Source organism: Lutjanus erythropterus, chromosome 1 (genome assembly GCF_056507025.1).
Source record: "Lutjanus erythropterus isolate fLutEry1 chromosome 1, fLutEry1.hap2, whole genome shotgun sequence".
NCBI lineage: Eukaryota > Metazoa > Chordata > Actinopteri > Lutjaniformes > Lutjanidae > Lutjanus > Lutjanus erythropterus.
The window spans coordinates 16,599,540-16,625,806 of record NC_139317.1 but is presented as its reverse complement, the minus strand read 5'-3'; the positions used below and the strand labels follow the sequence as shown (position 1 = coordinate 16,625,806).

General features: G+C 40.9%; 1 protein-coding gene across 4 annotated transcripts in view; it reads right to left on the bottom strand.

The window, feature by feature from the left end:
- LOC146332762 (protein diaphanous homolog 3-like) overlaps positions 1-26,267 on the bottom strand; it is a 225,916-nt gene that overhangs the window by 52,999 nt on the left and 146,650 nt on the right. For 3 of the 4 annotated variants that reach the window (XM_084715020.1, XM_084715028.1, XM_084715048.1), the window contains 2 exons: positions 16,780-16,875; positions 15,482-15,544 (listed from right to left, as the gene is read on the bottom strand). In XM_084715020.1, coding sequence (XP_084571146.1) covers positions 15,482-15,544; positions 16,780-16,875 — 159 coding nt within the window. The remainder of the gene's footprint in view (positions 1-15,481; positions 15,545-16,779; positions 16,876-26,267) is intronic. The other variant, XM_084715038.1, reaches the window with a different exon arrangement.

Genomic DNA, 26,267 nt, shown 5'->3' with positions numbered 1-26,267 from the left:
CACTTTGCAACATTCTCTATTCAAGCTTAAACACACCCGCAGTTCATTTATCCAGTGTCTCCATGTGGCTATTTTTCACAGACACCCATTGACTATTCTTTGCATGTTTCATGAAACGATATGGGATCATCTTTTAGTTCTGCCCGTCTCTCTCACGTACAGAGGCTTCGCATAATCACTCAGCTCCCTGATAAATCATGTCCTCTCTGCTGTAGCCCAAACACCTTACATTGTCAGAGCTCAGGCTCTGCTTGCTGGAGAGGCTGATGGATGATTTACAGGCAGCCGTGCCTCTTCTCTCTAAAACCTTCCTGGGTGGATAAGCCTTGTTCATTAACCCTCTCACACTGCTGAGTCCGTGCAGACTGGCCAATCTTACACTTTGTCTTTGTAAGAAGGGAACAATAAGGACAGATGTTATCCAAGGGACACTTCAAGTGTGAGTATGCTAGCGGGGCAAATAAGGGTTTTGTCCTACCTTCCTTAAAGCTTCCGCTGTAGTCTCATCTAAGTCGCAGAGCCACAAAGTCAAGGCTTACTCCTGAGGTCCTCATGTAAGATCCTACCACTCTGTCACTTTTTTAAAGCTGTTCCAAGCACATCAGGGCTAAAATAGTTGATTCTTTAGTCTCATTCGAAGGTCATCACATACCGATGCTTTAGGTTGGCGGCTGTGTTGAGCCACTAAACCGAAACATAGGTATTTGATGACCTGGGAAGGAGAAGCAACAATCAACTATCTTTCTCCAGAGTTGCCTGTAGCAGCATCAAACAAACAGGAAGGGCCTCCTTTGGCAAAAGATAAATGTTTCAGAAAAGGACAACTGTTTTCCTAAAATGAATGTTTCTAAATCATTTTAGGATTGGTGTGAAACAGTAAAGCCAGATTTCTACTTAGAAATTATGTCACAGCAAGGGAGCCTACATGTGTTCCAGTGGTGCAGTGCCCTAGAATATGCTATAGCTGATGTGCATCTCATCACACTGAGGCTCTGCCATCAACAGAGCAGCATCTTCTAGCTGGGCTAATTCACAAGTGTGTATATTTTTATATAATGGGCACAGACCAAAATGACTCTGGATGCAGTTGGATAGACGTACAATCCATCAGAGCAACGAAACGTGTGATGCGGGACTGAGCGAGACATACAAGTTGGGGCGGTGTTTGGTCTGTTTTCAAGCAGAAGAGAAACGGCTGCCTGGTCACAGACTTTCCCGAAGTGCAGCTAAACAGTAAACTAAAATGTTTCTTACAGCCCAAAATCTTGATTCATAATTTGACCAGCACTGCCTGGCTGCTTTGTCAGTCATTGTATCAAACTTTTCCACCCTATATTAACTAAATGGTTGTGACTGGCCCAACACACAGCCAGGATGTGTAGAGATCTGTCTGAATGGGAGGGTGGTCAGATGTATCTGCCAGAGAAAATGAAACATGAGCTTCATTTGGATCCCACGCAAGGTATCTCCTCCTATATGTCTGCAGTGGAGATTGTTGATAGTACCAACAATGAACGTTCAGTAATCTTCCCCTTTTCAGTAACACTATACTATATTTTATGATCCAGAAAAAAAGAACATTTTTTGCAATTTTCACCCTATTGCATAGTGCTTCATGAAAGAATGTGAACATGATGACTTTGGCTATTAAAAATTGCAAGGCAGGTTTACGTCACTTCCTTCCTGTGTTGCAAACAGGTAAAATCCAACACTGAACTAATATCAGTTCGTACACCAGAGTCATCCAGGCAGGATCATTGTACAAAGTGACACGCACGTCTAAATTCGGTTTAAGTGGTGTCAAGTGTTCAATTGCTCAAATTAGCTACTCATGGCACTTATTGCAGGTATTTCAACAATCATGTCATGTCCCTTTAAACAGAGGTGTTACTTCTCCTCCTCTGATCAGAAAGCACTTGAAAATGCTAAATGTGCCAGTGCCCTGTCTGCACCTGTTTGCTGTGCCTCCATGGGAAAAGTTTCCATCATACTGCAAAAGAAATATTGCAGAGATCCCCTTTTGCCTTTACACAATGACAATGAAGTGTCGGGTAACAGCAACAGATACATTTAATTTTATCGTATTTGAAAAAAAAACAAAAAAAAAAAAAAACAAAACATAAAATAATTCAGCACTTCAGAAAAAAAGTGAGATTTAAATAAAATGCTCAAATTGGGAATACATTTTCTGTTGTAGTGGATTTCCCTTTGCTTCCCCTTGGAGTTTTGGACCATATCCACACTAAGCTGGCTAAGCACAGTTTATATGTGAAAACCATACTAGCGTTTTGAAGTTGTTTTGGTTAAGTCTCTAAGCTCCAAGCTCAGTATCAGGTCAAAAACACTGGCTCAGAGTAGATGGAAGGCAATAAGGAGGAGAAAAAGGATGAAAGATGTACTCTTGAAGTTAATGCTTACAAACACGCACAACCAACAAAGTGCTGTGTGCAGACAGAAAGTCTGCAGACCTGACTGCTTCCCATTTTTAGAAGCCCACTGGGCCTGAGCACATGCTGTCATTGTCGTCAAAATAGAATGAGCTACAACAGTAACATCATCTAAGCACCAAGGGAATTATCTTTGTTTGATCAATATCGCTTGTAAATTTGAGAAACAAAGTTTCCTGGTCCTTTTTCCATACAGGCTTATAGCCATGCTGTGTGAATAACTGGTGTTGGGTATGCACAACATATTGTATGTAATTTATTCAGTTCTGATCCAAGCCAGAGGATATATTAAAAACAAAAAAATGGACATGAGGCAAGATTTAAGTGGGAAACAGCTGCATATGCATGTTGTCTTTATTTGTGCTTTTGAAGAAAATTAAATATCTCGGTCCTGACTGCATTTAGAGGCTCTCTACGTATGCAACAATGGCAGAAATAGCATTATTAACAGAACTCAAAGTGAGAGTAATGAGGTACACAAAACAGAGAGCCGACTGCATCCCAACATCCCTGCTCAACCTGCTCTGTGTTTCTGCCAGTATCAGAAAATTTTATACTGAAGAAGCAAATAAACAATTTTCTATTATTTTAGCTTGCAAATGTGAGGTACGCTATATCAAAACAAACGTTATAAATAATTGTGTTTGCCTAGAGATGTTCCTGCATGCTGAATAGGATCTGCGTGTATAGAAGTGTGTCTATCTGTGTGCAGCTGCCTGTGTGGACAAACACAGAACTATCTGTGAAATACATTTAGACAGCCTCTTTCCTCTTTGTCTGACATTGTAATTACCATTCAAACTAGCCAGGCTAATTACCTCCCCGTTAAGAAAAATAATCAGGTTTGTACACAAATCAAGACTAGCCACAGACGCCACGGCCTGAAAACCAAAACAATAATCAAGTCTACTGGGCACGGTTATTATGTTTTCCATTTAATCAAAACTTGCATTAAGATTTAAAGTGATCAGTTATTCTATCATTTGGTTTTCCAAAGATTATTGTATAAATCCCTAAATTATTCATTATATTCTGTCAATCAATTTTGCTGTTGAATTTGTTACAAGTTCTAACCCCTATTCCCGCTGGGCTCTAATGTGATTCATTAATTAAGGGTAATTAATATGGCTTGTTTACAAAATATGTTCTACTGTCCCCCACAATTTTTACTTCATTAGTGACACTGAATGGAAATTAAAAAAAGATGGAGTTCTGTGAAGCCAGACATTTTTTCACTGAAGCATTGGAATCAAAATCATATCTTCAAGAGGAACCCAAAGCAGGGTCAGTTAACTCTTGTTTTCAACAACAGGCGCAGCAAAGTTTCTATCAGACTGAATTAAAATGTATTTTGCATTGCGATTTTGCTGATATGCACAAGACAAGCAGCAATTTGAAAGCAACAGAGATATCTCATTTTCAACTATTAAGCCCCTTTTACACTGGATGAAAAATCCACTAACATCTGGCTTTTCTCTACAGTGAGAAAAGGTACAATCCCAGGTGGACCCACTAATTTTCACAAGCTCTCATCTTGAGTGAAGTGTAAAAGCGATATTGGTCAACCTATGAAAACAGTGGAGCATTCAGAATAACTTTACTTTCTATGATTATTCCAGACAGTGAAAGTCTACATCCCTTTTTCAGAAATTGAATGTTCTGTGGCAGGGCAAGTCTGTTTCTAGCAAATATTACAAAAGGTGTCACATCTTGTTTAGTTATTTAGTTATTGTTTTAGTCATATAACTGTTAAAAATGAAACAATCAATGCGGAACGTCCAGCAAGATAATTTTACAACCTCAGGGTCAGCCACCCAACAGGGAAGCCAGTGGTATGGAACAGGATTTGATCAGAAATGAAGAAATAACTCCAGAAAAGCACATATTTTGGTAGAGGTCCACTTATAGTTTGGACCAAGTAAAAAGTAGCTGCTTTATAAAGTTACATTTTGCCTGTATTCTGTTTGTAACAAGTTATATCAGTTGTTGAAGAAAAGTCAACAGTCACTGACCGTTGTGTACAGTCATTTATGTTTCAAGGATGAAAAAAAACAAACAAACAAAAAAACAGCCTCGCTATATGGCACTGTGTGAGCAATGGCTGGCTTTTTAAAATAATCTTTTTTTTCCATGGCCTTTGCCAGCCAGTAGCCATTTCCTTTCCTTTACTCCTCTGCCCCGTATCTGCTTTATTGTGATGCTAAACAGTGAGTTTTTGACATTCAGACGGGCCCTGCCAAAGGACAGGCTGGTGGATGCAGTAGAGAAGAGACGGCCTTAATGGGTTCAACTGGAATGGAAAGCATCTGCTAGACTCCACAGGCTGGAGGACAGGAAAATGTCAAGTATGGTTATTATAGAGCAGGCAGCGGCTCTAGGAATTTTCACCTGAATGAAAAACAGTCTTGGACAACGCACATGCACAAGCTACGTCTCCACACATTAACGCTCTTACTGAGGCAGTGAATGAACCCATTCACACCTGGGTACATGTGTTAGAGTACACACATGTTCAAAAGCACATACTGTACAAATAAATGTACATACACAGACATACAGTAAATGCATGAATGAATGTGTTAGCAAATAAAGACATTCTACTTCCTTACCAGACTTGGGTAGTAATGCACTACATGTAAAGGGATCACATAATTAGGATCTCCAAAAAAGGTAACTGTATTCCATGACACTCTTTAAAAAAATGGGATTATTAGCAGGATTACAATCTTAAAACTTCAAAATAAAAAACAATGTGCTGTGCACACATATTACAACACTTTATGAGTGTCACAACACCATGCTGGTCTTGAATGAAACCAGCTAATCTTATACTTACTGATTCATAATCATAGCCTCTAGTTAAAAAATGCTTTGATGGGTGGAAATTTCAATATTATTTTGTCTTCATATCAGAAAAGAGGAACCTCACAGTGCAATGAGGCTCTGCCTTCAGCTGAGACAATAGTGTCATCATCCAAGAACTCACTATACAACTATTAATGTTAAGTGAATTAAACAGCTGCTAACATTAGGTACCTAGAACAACCGCTAATGTTAGCTACACAGAACAACTGCTAATGTTAGCTTTACAGAAGAGGCACCAATGTTAGGTACACAGACAATATAGCATCATATAGTAATATTACACTACACAGACCAACAGTTAATATTAGCTATACAGGTTAGCCACACATCAGCTACACAGACCAACCGCTAATGTTAGCTAAACAGAAGAACATCATGTAAGGCTAAACAATTTCACCATATTCGGTACTGAAGTAATCCAAAAGAAAAAGAAAGTAATCAAGTTACATTAACATTACGTGAAACGGTTATAATAGCATATTGTGTTACTTGGATTAGGTTACTGACAACATTTCTTAAGAGGTAATTAGTAACTATATCAGAATATATTTTTAAAGTAAAACCAAATCCTGTTCAATATTGTATCTTCTTGGTGTACACATGCTTTTAATCATCTGATACTATAGTTTCATCTTCTTGGAGAGTATCCTCACTAATGAGACTTCAACAAAACTCGATTTAAGGTACAATTGCCATCTCTTAAATGACAGGGAAAATCACATGCTTGTGAAGTGCTCATAAATCTGCAGAAAGTCCTGGAGTGAGTATTTCTTCACAGGATCACTTGAGCTTGTTTGCTAATTTGTACCCCGGAGGATGCTAATCAAAGCTAGTGCCAGACTAATGAAGCTCTTTAGCCCAGAGGCCAGAGACACATACATGGCCCTGTGACTCAAGGCTGAGTGTCTTCAAGGGGACGTGTGAGTGTGTACGTGCTGAAGTGAACACGTGGTTGTACACAGTCTAATGTGTGAATGAGTGAGTGTATGGGCATAAAAGGGCGGTATAATGGCAGATCAGCAAAGCCCAAATCCCACTCTCTAAGGGGAATCCAGCATCAAACAGATCCTGCTGCCTGAGGGCTGGCCTTCCCGCTCTGCCGGCGTGGAAACTCCTGTCGCTACACTTAGAGCTTCTGGATCAGCGAGGAGACACAGAGCAGGTGGAGTGGCAACAGAAATGACAGCCAGAGAGAGAGACAGAGAGATGAGGCAGTTTGGGGAGGATGTGATCATTTTATCACTCTGGACTAAAGTGGTCCTGGGAATCATCAACAACAGGAGCCTTGGTGTTTGTTCCTATTTCTGTATGAGTATGGTGCACTAGAGAATGATACCTGGATATGGAGGCTGTTTACAGATTGGTTATTGCGGGAAAGTGAGTGGAATTTTAAACCACACATTATCCCACTTTCATCACTCCCACCTAAATTCTTTGCTTTACCTCCGAGTCAAGACAGCTTAGTGGCAACCATAGCAACACATGCAAACAGAGTGGTGTCTCTCTGCCAAGGCCCACGGTGTGACCAGTCGCAAATGTTAGCCTAAAGCACAAAACCAGACGGGCAGCCTGCTGAAAAGATAAACAAATAAAGAGATATCACAATTGTGCAACAAGAAGGACACAGAATGGTGAGATGAGTAGGGGAAAAATGTTGCTAGAGCACTTCAAACGTCCCTTTACCAAAGGTATTACCACAGAGACAGGACTCAAGCACCTCCCTTTGTAGAGGGCATAGATATAAAGAGGAGATAGTACTCATTTCCCTCCCATAACAACAGAAGTTCATATAATCATCTCCCTGGCTTTTTCCTTCCTGACGGCTATGTGATATGGCTGCTGGCCTTGGTAAATGTGGGAGGACCAGGAATGTGTGTGGCTGGGCGATAAGGCTGCTGTAAAATTTAATTAGCACAAAGCCATGGTGAAAATGACTTCATTTCTCACTGCATTATTAACTAGAGTACTATGTAAGAGCCTGGTCTCAATCAATGTACATAACAGGTTCGTGAGAGAAAGGGGCAGAGAAAGGGAGAGACAAAGACCGAGGGAGGGTGGGAGAAAACAATGACACATTAGAGATCCCAAAGTCCTATAAAAGCCGAGATGCGTATCTAAACTAAATCCCCGATAAATCTTCAGACTTTTCGCCCATCGGCTTTTCTGCCTTTGTCTCCTGCACATGAGGTGTGTATCAAGGCAGGCAGAAGACGAGACAGTATGTGTGTGAAAAGAAGAGACGGGGAGTATCTCAGAAGCTGGCTGAATAGCAATCCTACATTAGCTTAGCTTCACCTACTGTTTGGGGCCTGAGCTGGTGTGAATGGGCTGATTAGGGTCCTTGGCTCGACATGCTGAACACCACTTTCTATTTCACGATCCACAGCCTTTATTACAGCCCAGCTTCCTCATAATCCAGCTAAAAGTGGATATCTGAGGAGCCTGATCGGCTTAGGACTTGGCTAAAAACGTGGGATGTACGGCAGAGCGACATGGAGTAGAGTGCAGAGGTGTTCGTTATCATCTGCTTTCTATTTAGGACTGAGTGGGCACAGTTGAGCCTGGTGTGTGTGTGTGTGTGTGTGTGTGTGTGTGTGTGTGTGTGTGTGTGTGTGTGTGTGTGTGTGTGTGTGTGTGTGTGTGCATGCATGTCCAACTCTACTCTCACACATTACACTGACCTTTCCAATCAGTCAAGTGTATACGGCACACCATTTCACTTTCTCATCTTCTTACATTCTGGACTGGGCATGGATTACAGAGATTACAGTTTTATGAATAAGGATATATTTGCTAGAGGTTCTTTAAGCTTGTCCTCTTAGCATAGGCTAATACAGTAATTATTAGTTTTAACACAGCTCGATATGTGTGTGTACATCAAAATTTAACACGTTTCCATTGAAAAAGCCTCTGAATGTTCAGGAACCAGGACTTTAATAACAGCACAAGTGGGAGCCATAAAGCAGTTTTTCATTATCTATGTCCTTGCCTCTGAGGCAACACAAGATCAGTCCCTCCAGGATTTCGCAGGCTTTTTTGGGATTGTTGTGTCTTATAATGTCTGATTTCACAGAAGCTTTTCTTAAGAATTGTGATACAACGTTTTAAGGCATTTTTTGGCAATGAAATATCATATATTTTGTGTAATTCTTTAAAAATCAAAGGGAACTAGTCCCCAGAAGAATAAAACCAAACTCTCTTCTGAGAGCTCTAAGAAACTTTACCATAAAGGCAACAAAATATGCTTTATTTGTAAATGAAGAAGTGCATCCTGGGGGTACTCCACAAGAAACAAATGTTTTTTTAGCTCAAATTTAGTCAAAATAGCAGGCACAAAATTATGAAATATAGAAGTACATAGACCATTGATAAATAACAATGATAAACCCTGTGTTCTTTCCATTACCTGTGACACAATAAATAAAACAAAATACAGAAAAATAGCAGACAGACTAGTAGGTTCATTAAGACATGCACATACGATGTTTGCGTATTTGCTGATTGGTGGAACTTGGGGGAAGCTACAATGATTGGTTAAATTTGTGTAAGTGTTGCGATGATTGGACAAAATCGCAACTTCATGGAGAAATGAGGTGGGTTGGTTGAATTTGCCTTAATTGCAACTTCCTGGAGGGATTGAAAAGGTAAGAAGCATCATGATCGCGTGCCAAATGGAAAACATAATCTATAGAAGAGATGTTCCATACCATTTTTTCCCTCCTGATACTGTTTCCGATACATGAACTTTACGGATCTGCTTATACCAAGTACTGAAATCAAGTGCATTAAATAAAAATCTCAGCTTTAGTCCATTTTGTTTTCCCCATAACCCCAAAACAGTTCAGTGTAGGACACATTCACAAAAGAAAGACAACTCAAAAAGTTTTACCATGGATACCACACAAAAACAAACCCAATCAGGAAATAAAGCAAAAACAGTGGCTGTGTATTGTTTAAAAAATTACAATACCAGTATTCTTAAACTGATACCAATGGAGTACTTCTTTTGAGACCTTATTTTGAAGGTGATTGCCTGCGAGCAAAACCATATAGTCATTTTTTTTCAATTAATACCTTATAGGTATTGCGTACTGATACCCAGCCCTAATTCACAATTCAGTAACAGAGTACTGTGAGTACCTGGTGTACACATCGCACATAATCTATTGATCAGTGAGTCAGTAATGTAGCCAGACAGGAAATGCACAATCCACTGGATTACTCATCCTCCTGACAGACCCCGAGACCTTCTGCTCACCATTAACCGGCTACAGTATCGTGGACTCGCCCATGTCGTCTGATGCAAAAGTAAAGCTGGCGATTCCCTCCTCAAATAAGCATAAAATTTGGTCCCATCTCAGGGCGAACACATTACATGGTATCACAACAGTGCACAGACTCTGCTACATTTTAGGCAGTATCAGAACAACCCTAATCTATAACAGAAACTTTTTCATACAGAAACATATTTCCTGGTGATTACTTTATTAAACATAGGGCACATGCTGTCTTATGTTCAAATGAATGCCATTTAGTTGTCTCAGGCAGACACAAGCTGCTGCCTCCGGTCTGAAGGTAAGAGAAGATGTCTCATGTCTGGAAGCCACAGGCTCAATCACCAGACCGGTAGAACAGATCTAAGAAAACGAATCCCCAACTACTCTAGAAGAGCTGCTAATTGGCCAACAGATCAGACTGTATTGTACTTGGCAGCCTCCATGTGTGACTAAGTGTAACTGTGTAAGCGTGCAGCAGGGCACACCAGGAAGAGAGAGCATTGTTCACAGCAAAATTAGAATAAAGGTTAAAAAAAAAGATTTCGTTCATTGCTCTCTACATCCCTCAATTACTATTCCACAAGTCTCACTGCACAGGCTGGACCTAATTACACTAGCCACTTTGTTAAGGTGCCCTCTTGCTCCATCTGTTCTATGCATGTGCACGCAGGCTCAAACATGCGCACGCACACACACCAAGTGCTGCACTTCAGACAGACAGACAAAGGCAGGTCAAGGTACACTTTCCCATCTGGATATGCCTTTGTCTACAAGAACAGTTAAACATCGAAACCACCAATCAAATGTGGCAATAAGAGAGACGCTGTGACTTCTAGTGGCCAGATGTCTGTGGACATGAATACAGAGAGCAGTACACCTGTCCAAGGCTTTGACACGGTTAATCCCCCGACCCAGGCGTGGACTTTGACCTTCTGCCTGCACATCATTAAAGTGCAGGGTTTAAGCTGACAATTTCTATGCATGTATGCATGAGCGTGTATGTGTGAAAATGGGAGACTGAGCAGTCGGCGTTCAGGAACAGAAGCTCTTTGGCAATAATCTGTCACTTTAATGAAAAACGCGCCGGCCGTACGTGATGTGTGGATGATATATGGTGACCAAATGCAGATAAATCAGCAACTTCTACAGTTACACTTTTGAAACAATGACGTCTAGCATCAATTCGAATAGATCTTGGGAGGAGAGTGTCTATGCTCCTCTTTTTGTCTTGGGCTTACTGAAATGATTTAATAACCCCTTCTTTTTCTGCTTATGTCATGTCTGGGGGAAAAACAGCAAAGGCAAGGGAGGAGATAAAGCGGAAACAAAACAAAGTCAAAAAGTAAAGAGTAGACTGAGGAACTTTGGAGGGAATGGGAAGCTTTCTCCCATAATTGACATTGATATGAAGAGACAGAAATGTGAAAGAGGGATGAGAGAGCACACACGCAATCTGCGGGATACAGTAGCCTGCAGTGGAATCCACATATCACAGTCTATAAGAGGCCAAATCAAAAAGGCAAGCATCTAACAGCAGATTCCACTAGAGTATCCCTGCCTCAGGAAGCTGCAGTGACTGACTCTCACTGCTAGTTTTTCAGAAATGTCTCACATGTGAGCACATATAACACACAGGGATAGAAGGGAACAGGCTTGCTTTTTTATTATCCTGCTTTTTTGACTTTCATTTCAACTTCACACTCTCCCCAGTTTCGTCTTAATGATTTTCTGCAGCACAGCCTCTGAAAGACATCGTGGGTTGAGTCTCAAATTAAGCCTATTAGTCATCTCCTTCTACCATTCGCACCTATATCCAAGCCATTTAACTCTGCACTGAATAGCTGCATCCAACGTTATATACAGAAACATAAATTCAGCAAAAAGGGTCATAAAGTAGACTCCACAAATATGCAGCAGCAGACAGCATCTCCAGTAAGTAGAAGCTTGCTTTTAGGTTGAAAACCTTAATGCTTTCAAGTGCAAGTCTGGAAAAAATAACCATTATGTAGAGGGGTTCACTGACTTTGTGAACTGACCTTTACATCAATTTCAAGCTCTAGTTCAGAGCTATATCACACATGATAATTGTTAGGTCGGGTTTCACTAAAGACATCTGAAGTAATTGCTCCTAAAGATGGAGACATTTACTTCTTCATAGATCCTGTTGCTCCCCACACTCTCTACATAATGGAACATTCCTGTACAAAGGCATTATAGCACTCCCATACATTCATAATCAAGACCAAGCAGAATCTGCAGATTATTGTACTGTTTTTAACTGTGATCCAGAATGAAAATCGGTGGAATTTAGCATAGTGCAGTTTTTGCTTGCAATGCAATAATTTAATAAAACATTTGAGAAAAAATAAGCACATAATACATTAAAACAACACAAGCTACTTCAAGCAGGGCTGACATAAATATTTTGCAGATATTAGTAGTACCTTTAAAGGAGCAATATGTAATAACAGCATGTAAAAAAAAATGAGTACAGCAGTCCAAACATTAAGTTGGAGCCATAATAAATAAGTTGAAATCCTAGTTAATATACGGTCTGTAGTTGAAACGAGTTGTTTCCCCCCACCCACTCCTCTCCAGACTCAAAGACGTCAGGCAGCATGAAGAACCACACCTCAGGAGTGCAAGACAAGCGCAACATTGTAATTTGACAACAACAAGTCAGACACTGCAAGTCAATCAGCTGTTTATAACTGTTGTTTGTCCCTGAAAACAAACAACACCCCATGATCCCATGATCTTGTGTTAAGAATACAAACAAAAATTGCGATAAATTGTGCTATTGGATCGTAACACTCACAAATTGCAGTACATATTGTACTGTAGGTGCAAAAACTGTGTGGGGCTGCTCATAATGCACCTCTGGATTGTGCTGTCTTACACACTCAGGGGCTCATGGTCTCTGTCAAACACAACGATAAAATAAAGTAAGTGTAGCTATGTGATTCTCCTCAACGTGTGCATGCACACACCAACTTGAAAGTCAGCAGCGAGGCTGTGATGAGGGCTTGCAAAGGGGGCTGAAATGACCAGACAGTGCCTGGAGAGGTGTTTTCAGGAGGACACAGTTAAAAAGCTATGGATGCTTTATAGATTCAATTTGCAGATTCAAGTCTCTTACACCTGTGTGGCTAACCACCATCGATCCATCATTCTGTGGAGCCCAATCCAATTTAGAGTGTCGAGGAACCCCAGAGCCCTGAAGCCTTATCCTAACCCAGGCCACAGCCGCCACAAAGCCTGCTTACCTTCATCCCCCTGAAGTCTGCGGGTGTGTCTGTGTACTTTTATGTGTGCGTGTGGATGTGTGCTGAGGGAGACTGCCGACCAAGCTAAACACCTTAGCTGCTGGCTCATGTGAAAGTGTGCTGAGCCAATTTAGGGGTAGGGGAGGAAAGGAAGCTGAGAAAAATGCAGGGAACCCAGGCCAGGACCCGAACTCAAATCAAAGAGTACAACAGGGGTAGAGCAGAGGAAGAGTAGGGGGAAAGAAAACAAGGGATGGAATAATGTGCACCCCTTCATGTGCAGCAAAAAAAAAGTGGAGTATACTGCGAGGAATTTTTAAATTGCATTTTCTGTTGCATGGCAATCACACTCATCATGACTACAGAGCACCATAGCTGTAATCGAACTACTCCACAGTCTCATCAAAGTCTTGCGATGGGGAATGCAATCTATCGGCCATTTGATTCATCTCTGCTGACAACAGGCTGGTGCACTTGAGCCTCCCTCGGTGCGAAACCTTAATGGCTCCATGCATGTTCAGATTGACCATTCAAATCTCCCCCCTTCACCACTAATTACAGTATCTTCTGGCGCAGATGTTTCTGTTTTAATTCTCTTTGCTGCTCCACTGGACTGTAGCAACACCCTTGAGATCAATTATTAAAGGGTATTTAAAACTGTGGGAAAAGGAGGTGGTAGGATGGTGTGAAAGTGAAAGCAGCTGTTTAAGTGCTTGCGCCGCAGACTAAACTTCATCACCTCCCAACTAAACTGAGAGCATCCTGCGGGTTTCACTCACTCCAGCGACTAAACCCAGGGCAATTAAGGCCTGGATCTCCATAGGAGAGAAGGAGGGATGGGAAATGAGAGAGAACGGGTGAGGCAGGAGAAGTGGAGGAGACTCCATACCAATAACAGGCAATTATGTTTGGGGAGGGCCATTGTCAGGCCATGAGAGTATAGAAGAAGACAGCGGGGATATGGGATGGTAGGGAAATGAGGAGGAGTGTTATTTAGGAGGCAGATGGCAGAGAGGGGGAAATTAAGATGAATGGGCACTGAGAGGGCTGAGCTGGTGCTGGGGCTGGGCAGAGAAAAGTAATTAGCTGTGTTTGCTCTGGGAGGCTGGCAATGAGTATGATGCCTGCAGTGACAGGCTAAAGCCTTGAGCTTTATTAGTCAACAAGGCCGTGTCTGAAGCTGCCAGCAGGGGGCAGCCGGGCCAGTAACCTTCCGGGACCTTCTTACCTGTAGAATACACCACGGGGGTCTTTTCACAACATGGACACTAAGCAGCAGCTCCTTCACGCACTGCAATTTCTTTTCACTCTAATCCCCTGTTAATACAACACTGCTCTGGCTTGTTCTCTCTTATACTTACCGACTCCCTCTCACACTCACACACACAAATAATATCTGAGTCCAATTTTTTTTTCCCTGCGACATTATTCCTTAATTTCACCCTTACCAACTGGCTCTATCTTTCTTCCTCACACCATTTCTCTCCATTTCTTATGTTACAGCCACCTCGATCTGTCTCTTTCCTCCCACCCTGTATGTCTCCCTCCCCCTCGTCCCTTTCCAATCTAATTTCAGATAAGTCGTAGCAGAACAACAGAGCAAGGCCCTTTATCATTGCCATCAATGATGTGGGTGGATTGAGCGTGAATAATTTTATTCATGTGTGCCTGTACCCAGCCCACTGGGATTCCAATTACAAGTAATAAGAGGTAATAGGGTTACAGTGTGATTTTTTAAGTGCTTCTGTAATGATTGTGAAAAACCTTTGACAAGAGAAGAAAGCTGTTGTTTATTTTAGCAACGGCTAAAAGCACAATATCTGTTTACATCCATGAATAATACAGCACAATTTATTTGGTATAATTAATATCCAATCCAGTTGTTACTCACAGAAGGATATATGGTTAGATACGCATACCCTTGCCCTTTTAACATAAAATTATTAATATTGTGTTTCAAAATAATAACACTGAGCACTTGAAGTGCTCTATGCTACAAGTGGCTTATATCCAATTTGTAGAACAGCATTTAGTCTGTATATTTGATCTCAGTGCACATTTCTCACTGCTCTACAAAAACACGCAGTTCATAGGCCAGCAGTGAGGAATTCAAGACAAAAAAATTTTTTATCCTCTCCACAAAATTCTGGGACACTTGACTCATGTATTGATCTGAATAGACATCTGAAACTTCCTTGACACAATATTTTTAAAAATATGAAAGATCCCAACTGCATCCAAAGGCTGAGGTTGAGCTCAAAATGCTGCAGTTACTGAACAATTTAGGAACCTTACCAAACTGAGCCGCCAGAACAGCCCACACACTGCTTTCAAAGAATCTCAACCCTGCTCCTTCTCACAGTCTGCACATTGCAATGCCTCAAACTGTTTTAGCAATGGCCTTCCACCCTTTCGGAAGGTGTACACAAGGTCACAAAAAAGGCAACCGGACAACTGAAAAGGTCACAGGACACACAAAAAAGTAGGACATTTGAAGTGTCAAGGGGACTTTGCAATGCATGCGAGGAATGTTCATGACTGATTTCCAGCAACAGATGAAAGATAGAGCTGAGCATGCTTGAGGCTTTAGCTTTGCGTTTTTAATTTTTTTTTTTTTTTGCTTTACCATAATTAACAGGCCTGAGAACTTGGCGGAAGGAGCTGGGGCTGATCGTCTGCTGCTGATTATCTGGAAGGAGGGCAGTGGACAAATGATGCCAACACATACAGTACAGAGAGGGATCAAAAAGATCATGAGGAGCCTGAAGAATGGCTGTGGAGTGAAGTTCATTAACAAGAAATACTGTGTGTAAGGGCACAGCTGTCAGCTACACTCTTAGAAATAAGCTTTCCAAAAGGGTTCCTCCTGAAATGCTAAGGTTCTACTCAAAACAATTTGTTTCTGAAGAGCCCTTTAATGACGAACAGGTTTCTTGTAAGACTACGGGCTCCATTAAGAGAAAGAACCCTTTTTAGATGAAAGAGTTCTTCAAGGATTCTTGAAATCTTAAAGAGCTCTTTCGTCAAGGGTTCTCAATATAAAATGGTTCTCTGTAGGACCCCTTGAGAATGTTTTGGATAAAAATCTTGGAATATAAAAAGACTCTTGGTGGAACCCCTTAAATATTTTCTAGAGAAACCCATTTGAATATAAAATGGTTCTCTGTGGAACCCCCTGAGTATGTTCTAGAAAAAACCCTTATAAAATATAAATATAAAATGGTTAAAAAAGGGTTCCTGGTAGAACCCACAGAGCAAGTTCTGGGTGAAACCTTTCACAGATGGTTGTAGGCATAACCCTCTATGTTGGGTTCTAAGTAAAACTCTCTGAAAGGGTTCCAATTGGAACCAAAAACAGGTTCTCCTATCAGACAAGCTGAAGAACCATTTATGGTTTTTGTTAGCATCTTTATTTCTAAGAGTGTAGAACTGAATAAGCAATCAATTCCAAACATGTACAGATCCCATCTTAGATTCACAACATGTGTTTGTTCTTTCAATTTTGCAATTCCTGGATTTGGATGAAGACTGTGTGAAAGAAAAATTGGTGTGTATTGTCTTTTACTGCGATCCAAACATCAAACACTTGTAGTAATGTTGTCAGGCTGAGCATTCTCTGTCATTGTGATGCTAGCAAGCATGTGAGCAAACAATAAACTAGTGTATTTTTCAAGAGACTGAAAATTAGAGTGTATGGAGCCAAGGCATGATAACCCGAGGATGCATTCAATTCACTCAGCTTTTCAAAACAAAACAAGAGAAATATGCATCCAGTTGGCAGGTTAGGACCAGGATTCACTCTGAGTTTTGAACATCTGAGTGTAATCAGAACGTAGTTCACAGTTTTCCCACACAATATGGATACTAGGTTTTTCTGTGCGTTGTTGTTTGTGTATAAATGCAGGCAAAGGATATGAGACTCACCTCTGGGTCTTGGCGCTCTCTTCCTGCGGTCTCTGAATGCAGCTCCTGACTGTAGGGCTTCCAGCAAACTATCCATCACACCTGTCTCATCATTCTCTGAAAAACCCAGGAAGAAAAAGAATGAGTGGGTGTTGGAAGACAGAGGAGAGGTAAAGAAACAAAATCAGATAAAGTGCAGTTGGTTTTAGTGGTGAGCTTTGCCATACGAACTGCAACGATTTGGAACTTACAATGGCAGGCTGCTATATCATATGTATACTGTAAGCTACAGTCAAGTGCCCAGTATATGATGGGAATAGTTCGAAGCAAATCCAGTAATGCACAAGTCGGCCGATTCTTAAAGACAACCTACCGTGCAAAAGTGAACCTTGGTGATTGCACTCTAGTGTGATTTAGTTGTCCACTGCATTGAGGTTGACTAAAGAATTGGGAAGGACTGAACTCATAATAGAGTCACATACAGAGAGACATATAGTAGACTGTCAAGCAGGGATGGAGCACTCAAGCCTGCAGATACTGTATACTGTAGAAAGGGAAAAGCTTTGCAGATATGACATGTAAATCACGCCTTGTGTTGGTACAAGCTGAAAACCTGGCCCTGACACCTGAGACAGAATGATGGACCTGGCTAGTGATTTACAGTGAAAACAGCCTCCAGTGAATGGGAAGGAAAATAGATAGCAGGTATATGGGAACATTCAGAAAGAACACACGCTGCCAGTGAAAAAGTTTATACCGTGGTTGTCATGCATTTGCATGACAACCACGGTAGGTGACGTCTTTGTCAACCACCATGCAGATGTAATGGGCTGTTTGCCGCTGAACTCTGGTGGTTTTATTACATTTGACTGCTGGATGACATTCACATGATGTCTGTCAGTCTCATTTTGTCGTTTAGTTTAGTGTTTTTCATTGTAGTTAAAACGTGCTGCACTGCAGTATGAGAAGTTGAAAAAGAAACAAAAATAAATGTGGGGGAAAACAGAAAACCTTGTTTTTATTTAGTTATTCCTTTTCTGGAAAAAAAAAAAAAAGCACTTATTTAAGGGGAGAGGTTTTCCATCCATGAGTGAATAAGTACTCTTGATGAGCTCTGCCATGCCACACACTAGTGCAAGTCGGTTCTGTGAGTCTTCATTTCAGCAAGTAGTCAAAGCCTTCTGTGCACCACAGCTGGTCAGGCCACTGATTTCAAAATCAGACACATTGTGTGGTCACTGCTCACTAATTCCCACAGTCTTCAGTTCAATTTGTTCTTTTGTACTTTTTAATCAACGATTAAATCACAAGTATATTTATAGCAATATAATAATTCATAGCAATTAATAAAAAGATCAGATTTTAAAACAACAATATGCCATTTTTTCCCAGTTAAACACATGCCACATGTCTATTGCTGCTTTACAGAACAAAGGGTGCTTCCACTGTGACATGCAATTAAGATACCGAACATGTACACATTACACACAATACACACCATCACTGCTGGGTCCCACCACTGATTTAGTTAAGGGTACGAGGACATTGCTCTGATTAAGGTTTTGAGAATTTTTCCTCTTCCTTCTGTTTCATCTGAATTCCCTGTGGAACAATACCACACATATAAAAAATATAAAAAAATCTAATTCTGTGTCTTAGACTGGACTTTATAGCACTATCAGGCCCTCTACTGCACCAAAGGTCATGACATTCTATGTGCACACATGAGGCTCTATTTTTGTGACGTACAAATTTAAGTAACCATGGGGACGGCAATCACATTTTTGCAATTTTTGTGAACAGAGGCAGAACTGCAATCCAAAAAACCACCATGAAAACTGGAAATAGGGGCAGAATGAGTGTATTATTAGTATGAGGCGCATATTGCCAGAAGGTTGAGCAGGGGCAGACTTATAATAATGGCCAATCATGCAGACAGGGACCCGGACAGACTGGCTTCCTTTAAGAGAGACTCCCAGGGTGCAAATATGCAGCCTCCCAAATACAATTATACTGCACTCAAATACACCAAATTTAGACTTACAGTTAACTATGCATATATTAGGGGGGTGGGGGGTACAATGAGTGATCTGAAAAAAAAAACTTTTAACATAATAATATTAATTATGATAATGGAATTAGAATAAATGTAGGCAATTAAGTTTGGCCAAGGACCTTTTATCTATTTATGCATTTTTACTTGCCATCGTTCATTGTGGGCGCCAGGCGCTGTCCAACATATGACCTATTATATAGCCAATACACTGGGGAGGAAGACACAGCATTATTCTGCTGTTCATGTGAGGTCAAATAATTGAATTTAATGGAGGGCAAAAGCTGGTCCACAAGCCACTACATGCTGACCCTTAATCTATAGTAAGGTGAGTGTGTTTCATAAGGTTGAGAAATAAATAATTGCTTTTTAAAGAAAAAAAAACAGTAGCATGAGAAAAACATCATATAGTAATTAAGTGTTTCTGCCTAGCACACAGTGATTGATTTAGCCAACCGCTCCATGGCCAGCATCAGAGACTGTGACTGAATACACATTTAAAATCTGTTTATTACTAAAAGAAATGTACCACAAGTGATATGAGTTATAAATCAGTGGTGGCAATCCAGTCCACGGCACTCTGGCAGGAGGTCTGAGAGGTTTTTAGATTCATTAATTTGAATTATCATGATACAAAAAAATACATATAATTATTTATTATTTTTTATGACTTGTTTGGTGCCCCCTTGCAGCCTATTGCCTCTAAAGTCATGCAGACTGTTCTTGCCTTTTACCACCCTGTTGGCCAGGCGAAACACCCTCAACCTCCATCCCACAACAGGTGGGTGAAAGAGCTGCTGCTGTCCATTAGACTTGAAAAACTTAGATTCTCCCTCAATGGCTCCCTAAACTCATTTGAAAAGACTTTGAGACCTCTCTTAAACCATGTTGACTCTTTGACATCTCTGCCTGATTGTGATAACTGTCTGAACACCATGTTCTGCATTTTACAGAACAAACAACTAATTGATTAATCAAGAAAATAATTGATAGATTAATCACTAGTGAAAATAATCACAGCCCTGACCCAGTCAAGCATGCATCATCCACAGCAAACCAGCTCTCACTAATCCAAGGCATCTGCATGAGGGGCTCCCTGGCAAAATTTCTATTTAAGGGCTCCTCGGCTGTCAAAAAAATAAAAACCTCTGTAATAAACGCTCTAAATAATAGATGTGTTTCACTCGAGAAAAGCTACAAGTACTCGCTTAAAGCCAACACAATCAACAAGTCAGCATATCCATTAACACTGATTGGTCTTTACAACAAAATATCTACAATGTCCATTCCTGCACTTGAGTGAAATCAAAAGCCCCTCATTTGAGTACATGCTTGAGTGTGAAATCTGTTTGAAATATGTACAGATGCAGATAGTGTTGGTCTATTTCAAAAGCTATTAATGAGGACTGGGATTCCAGTCAGCGATCAACCTCTGAAACTTGTCACCTCTGTCAGATGCCTACAAGCTCTTCTTCTCATCTCTTTCGATCTGAGACTCTTTCATGAGCCATTAACTACCACTACAGTCACGCTGTACCATGGGGTCTGCCTTCTTTCATGCGTACAGTGTCATGCAGAAGAACAGTGGGTTTTCTGAAAACCTGCAAAAGCTGTCAATCAGTTCTACAGTACATGGTCGCTTCACAGCAAACCCTCTTGTACACTGAAGCTCCTGTTTTGAGGGCAGAGTGTCCCCAGGGTGGTGGGCTGTGGTTGTACCCAACCCCCCATGCCAAGCTGCAACTACAAACACACACATGCACACACACAGTGCATATATCATGGCCCACTTCCTTGCTTGCTTGCCTTCCTGCCTCTATGTGTGTATTTGTTGTGCTTTTCATTTGCAACAGTTGCACTCCTCTGGCTTACATGTGCCCAGTTCTTCATCATTACACAGAGCAGAGAGGCAGCGCGAATTTCTGAGCAAAACCAGCGTTCCTCGACGTCCAAATTTGTCTCCACCGCTACGGCAATTCATCACAGGTGGCAAGCTTTACACTCCCCACAACACACATAAGACATATACACAAAAATACAGATAGCACAGAAAACAAGCAAAAAGGAGCAGATCAATCTATTGCAACTTGCAGTGTGCGCCTTCATGTGTAGTACTCCGTTTGACTCCAACCCACAAGAACATGAAATAGTTTGTGTGCCTCAGGAGGCAAGGAAAAAGAAACCCACTCAGATCTCCCGCCTCGGGAATATACGGGAGCAAAAACAGTCCAATTTTACACATCAATCAGGAGCAACTCAGACAGGCCGAGACAGAAAACTGCTTTATAGAATGTAGACAAGAGGTGCTTTCAGACAGCTGAACACTGAAAATCATAACACATATTTATATACTCACACCCACATGCTCACAAACTTAGAGAAGGAGAGATCACAGACATGTCACATGGATAGTAATGGAGGAGGAACACATGGCAGAGGAATATTAGTCAAGCTAGTGGCTGTGAAATGGGTTTGAAACAGTCATTCAGCTTGTGAAAGGTGGTGCTGAGGAGGATGTGGCGAGAGAACAAAGACTAGTGAGAGGAAGGGGACAGCGAAGAGTGGTATCCCAGCTTTGGCAGTCGAGCTGCTGATTGGTGCTTTGATGTGCACAATTCGCCTGCCTATTTCTATTCTGCTGCATCTGGAATCAGAGCTCTCATGACAGGTGTGCACTGTGCACGGAGACTTTTTGCTTTCACTTTTACAAAAAAAAAAGACACTCTCACAAGCCAGTCTAGGCCTCACTGATGTCTATTTAAAGAATAGTAAGAGTGTCAACCTTTTGTTCACTTCTTCGTAATGGCGGCTCTGTAGTTATACACACAAGTTACTCTCTAAACATTTTGCTCAATAGACACTGAGGACAATCTCTCAACCTTCATTGCTAAAAGTGGGTGTAAACAATTTTAGAGTTTTTGAAAAATTGCAATAAAGATCCAATAGAGGCAGAGCACAATTAAGTCATACCCACAATGGAAAGGGAAACAATTAATCGCTCTTCATTGACTTGCGTGATGGTGCCTCCTTGTCATTTCCATCTGATAGTAAATAGAAAAATGTCTTGAAGTAGAACCGTAGAACCAAAAAACTGTGACTTTAAGGAGACAAAAATGGATACATGCAATGAAACATGAGGCATCAGCAGGGAAACTGGAAAACTGAAGGATCCCAACTGTCCAGATTGATGTTACAGTTGCTAATTTGGCCATTTTGTTTACAGATATCCACAAAATAAAGGTGAGGAGAAGGAATACTGAGGTAGACTAATAATATTGTGTTTGTCATATACTTTTTCTTTTCTGGTAGACATAGTGATAAAATAAGCCTTTAACGTGCTGAAATCTATAGGCGTTTTGTAAGCGTTTCACCTGCTTGTGGCACCGACTTTTTCCCCTCAGTGGGCGGGGTTTTCAGAATATGATGCATTACGCTCTGCCTCCATCCAAAACCTTTAGGGCAGCCCTTCATATTGGGGCAGTGACATCCAGAAATTGTGTGCTTGCTACTGAGGGAATGGGATGAAAGTATTATTTCTGGTGAGCTGTCCTTGAAAACTGTAATGGGTGTAGGTGTGTTAGTAGCTGTACATGCCGTCATTCCAGCAACTACTATGCATTTAGAAATCCTCAGATGATCAGTTGGCAGTGAGTTCTCTCATTGTCTGGTATCATGAGACTGCTCTACAGTAAGCTCCAAGTCCCACGTTTTTGTAGTGAAAGAGCCAAATGAGCTCTACTGTGATGTGTGTAGCTCAACTGTCCTCTTCCTTGACAAAAAAAATAAAACTAGAAATGTGTGGAAATATGTGTTTAGATGTATAAATGCCAAAATACAAGTGTGAAAGTCAGACAAACAAAAAGATAAAAGCAGAAAAGTGTTTACTCTACCACAAAACAAAAGAGTAAACTCTGGGAGAGGAATCAAGACAAAGCTAAACCTCCACCTCTGGGAAAAGGCTATAGTTATCCTCCTGTCTGTAGTGAAACTTCAATCACCATCTATTTAATCAGAGCCTGTTCAGACTGGCATTTTCCATTGCCTGGACATGCAGCCTATCTCTGCGTCGATGTCTACCCTCTATTCAGAGCTGGACTAATGCCTCCCGCCACTTCACTCAACAGGATGTGGCACTTATCATCAGGACAATGACCCGGTTGTAGCAGTGTGCAGCAGAGGTGGGCCAGAGCAAGGCAAGAAATAGGGTCAATTGGGCTGGGCTGGAAAAGCTAAGGAGGGAAAATCACATGCCTGAGTACAATGAATGCAGGCCAACCACTGTGTTCCCTTGGACACTTAGAAGGCAAATGGTGCAATAAGGCCAGTCATCCCCTCTCTCTCTCTATTGAATACCCTCGGTTCCACTTTAGTGATACTTTGAGCAGCCAAGCCATTCACTAGAAGATGAACAGGGACATACAGATGACGGCCAGAATCAAAGCCAGCTAATAAATTTTGTAAGAACTCACTGCTGATCAACCCTGCAACAGTTTAATAATTTTTAAAACAGTATTTGCTCTCAGGTGTTACCACCTTAGCTAAGAAACACAGAATATTATACTCAGAAACCTGTGATAGATCCATATATTCACATAGAAACCCTGTAAAATGATTATTCATCCATTAAAACAGTTTCCCACCTGGAAGTCAGGACTCCCTCAAGGGGGTGTGACATCAGTGTAAGCAACTGCAAGATGATAACCAGGGCAGGGAAAGGAAAAACAAAATCCCACTCCACAGAATTACTTATTTTTAGACTCTAATATTTGCCTTTTTCTTTGTGATATACTACATAGCTTTGCCCCTCCAAGCCTCTAATAATTATTCAAAATCAGCCAGTCTAAGAAAATCATAACTAATACACTCTGTGATGGGGAGTGACAAGAAGTTACTGCTTCATATCAAGAAGTACTGTTAAAGGAAGTCATATTAAAATTTTACCATTTATTAGTGTCTATGCTCTGATGCAAGATGTCCTGATTGTACAAAGTCTGGATAAAATGGATTTCAAATCAGAATCAGAATAATGATAGGCAAATGACACTAAAAGGACAATAATAAAAAAAAAAAAAAAAAAAAAAAAAAACTATCTGACCCAGTCAAAGAAAATCTAATTGGTCCACCATGACTGAAAAGCGTTTGGGACGTCCATTTATACACACAAAGTAGCCAACAACAAAAACTGATGGTTATTCTAATACATATGGTGAACAATCTGATGTGAGCTTTTGTTAGAAATTCATTTTGAATACTGGTGATCAAAAAATGCAACAATTCTTAAGAGTTTTTTTCAGATATTTGTCTGTCTGCAGCAGGTGAAAACGGGTTATTTTGTCTTAAGTCTGTCTGAGTATTTGTTTTATTATTATTATTATTTTTCTAGTTTTTAAGATAATGAAGTCTTCATAGTCCCTCAATGATCAAACAAGGACCATTATGAATTACAATCAATCAAAATGGCCAATCCTATGTCTTCTCTTCGAACTTCTAAAAAAATGTGACAGAAGTTAAAAATATTCTGTTCCTCCTTTTTCTGACGACCCCCCCACTCAAGGACCCCTGTTGGTCCCCAGACGGTTTGAAAACCACTGTGCTAACATGTTGGCCATGACAACCACAAAAGGTAAAACTAAGTCAAGACTTTGGGTCTGTCAGTTTGTTGTGGTGGTCTTCGGCCCCCTGCAGAGCTGAATTACAACAACAAACTGCTTCAAGAGCTTCACCCACACGAATAATCTGCCTTGCAGTACCAACTAGTGGTGACAATATGCTTTTTTCACACCCTGTGCAGCACTGTTGTACTGTGGCATTATAATACCATGTAATAATACAGCTCAGTTCAACTTATGACAGGGTTGGGCAGACTTACCTTTCACGCCACAAAGGCCAGTCCAGACATGTTTTAGACTCCTCCAATATCTAGTGTGAGTTTTTTAACAATAAACAGGCTTTGTGTTGGGTCCAAGACATTCACACCTCATGGAACACAACAGACCAGCATTCAGTGGACATTCGGACATTGTAAGCCTTGTTGCCCACAGCAACACAGGGAACCAGTCCACTTTCACCCACAGTGGCAGCCTTCAGTGCAATCCCAAGCAAATTGTCAATTGTCAGAATAGCATGCTATAAAATGTAAATTAACTACGTGAGCACCACTTTAATACTACTGCATGAAACAGAGGACATTACTTTGCAGACACTATCTAAGAAATATCTCATTAGAGCATACAGGATTTCACACAAGGTCCCGGTTTGCAAAAGAGATTTTTCTTCCTCTTTCTTATGCCCCTCCTATGTTTTTAGCATTTTTGCATGCAGGGTTGCATCTCTAGCTGTTCTTCTATTTGACGTCTTAATAGTTCATCGCTTGTAGCCATGTAGGGAATGTTAAATAAAGCTCTGATGTGTAATTTGTCGCTCCACAAACATTCCCGCTCCCGGCCTACCCTGGGAGTTAATGCAACAGATTTGTCATACACAAGCCAGGCACAGCCAGAGGAGAAGGAAAAAAAAACACCTATTCAATCTGAATTTCAATCTCCATAGGGCTCTATGCAAATGCATGCAAGCTGATGCTCCCGCTCTCTCAGACTGCCGGAACACACAGTGCGGATGACGAAACTGGGCGGCATATTACAGAGTAGGCAGAAGCCCAGTCTGTGGCAGGTAAAAAGAGACAGAGGAAAATGAGAAGGAAGCTGGGAGAACCTCACATTTTGGGAATACATAAGCAGGCAAAGCTAGAACCAGACTAAATGCAGATACCTGTAGCAGGCAAAGAAGCTAAAATCCATTTTGATCATTTCCTCCAGGAAACCCTCCCCCTTCCTTCCCCTGTCTCTCATTGCTGTGCCCTTCAGCATAATGTGGATATGCAGCCTCTCTGGGGCTTTTTAGGGAATTGATGGATAATCAGATGATTACACAGAAAATCTCCATTGAGGACAATCCTCCCTGACAAACAAAGAGAAAGCTCTTTAGTTAATAAATAGGCTGAGAGACAGACAGAGTGAGAGACAGAGTGAGAGTGAATAAATCCTGTCCTGGCTTGGCAGCACAATGCCAAATCTGTATCACATACTCATTTCATCCAAACAATCTGTGTATGTGTATGTATGTGTATCCGTATGTGTGCATGTGCGCGTGTATATCATACATTGCCAGAAACATCACTTCTTGGGTATGTCACTAAGTTTGCCTTTAGCTTTATCTTAATTTGAGCGTATCTAAATAAATTTCAAGCTCCAGGCATATTTGTATAAGCCTTTTTGACAAAATTTGGCTGAAGTTTATTCTCATGATTTTCTTATTTCTGAACTACTTTTCTGAAACAGGAAAGTTTGCCATGAAACACAACTCAGCACACAAGCACACAGGAAAAGAAGCCAAGTTGTCAATCTCGGCGAGTTGCATATACATATATATATATATATACATATATATATATATACAT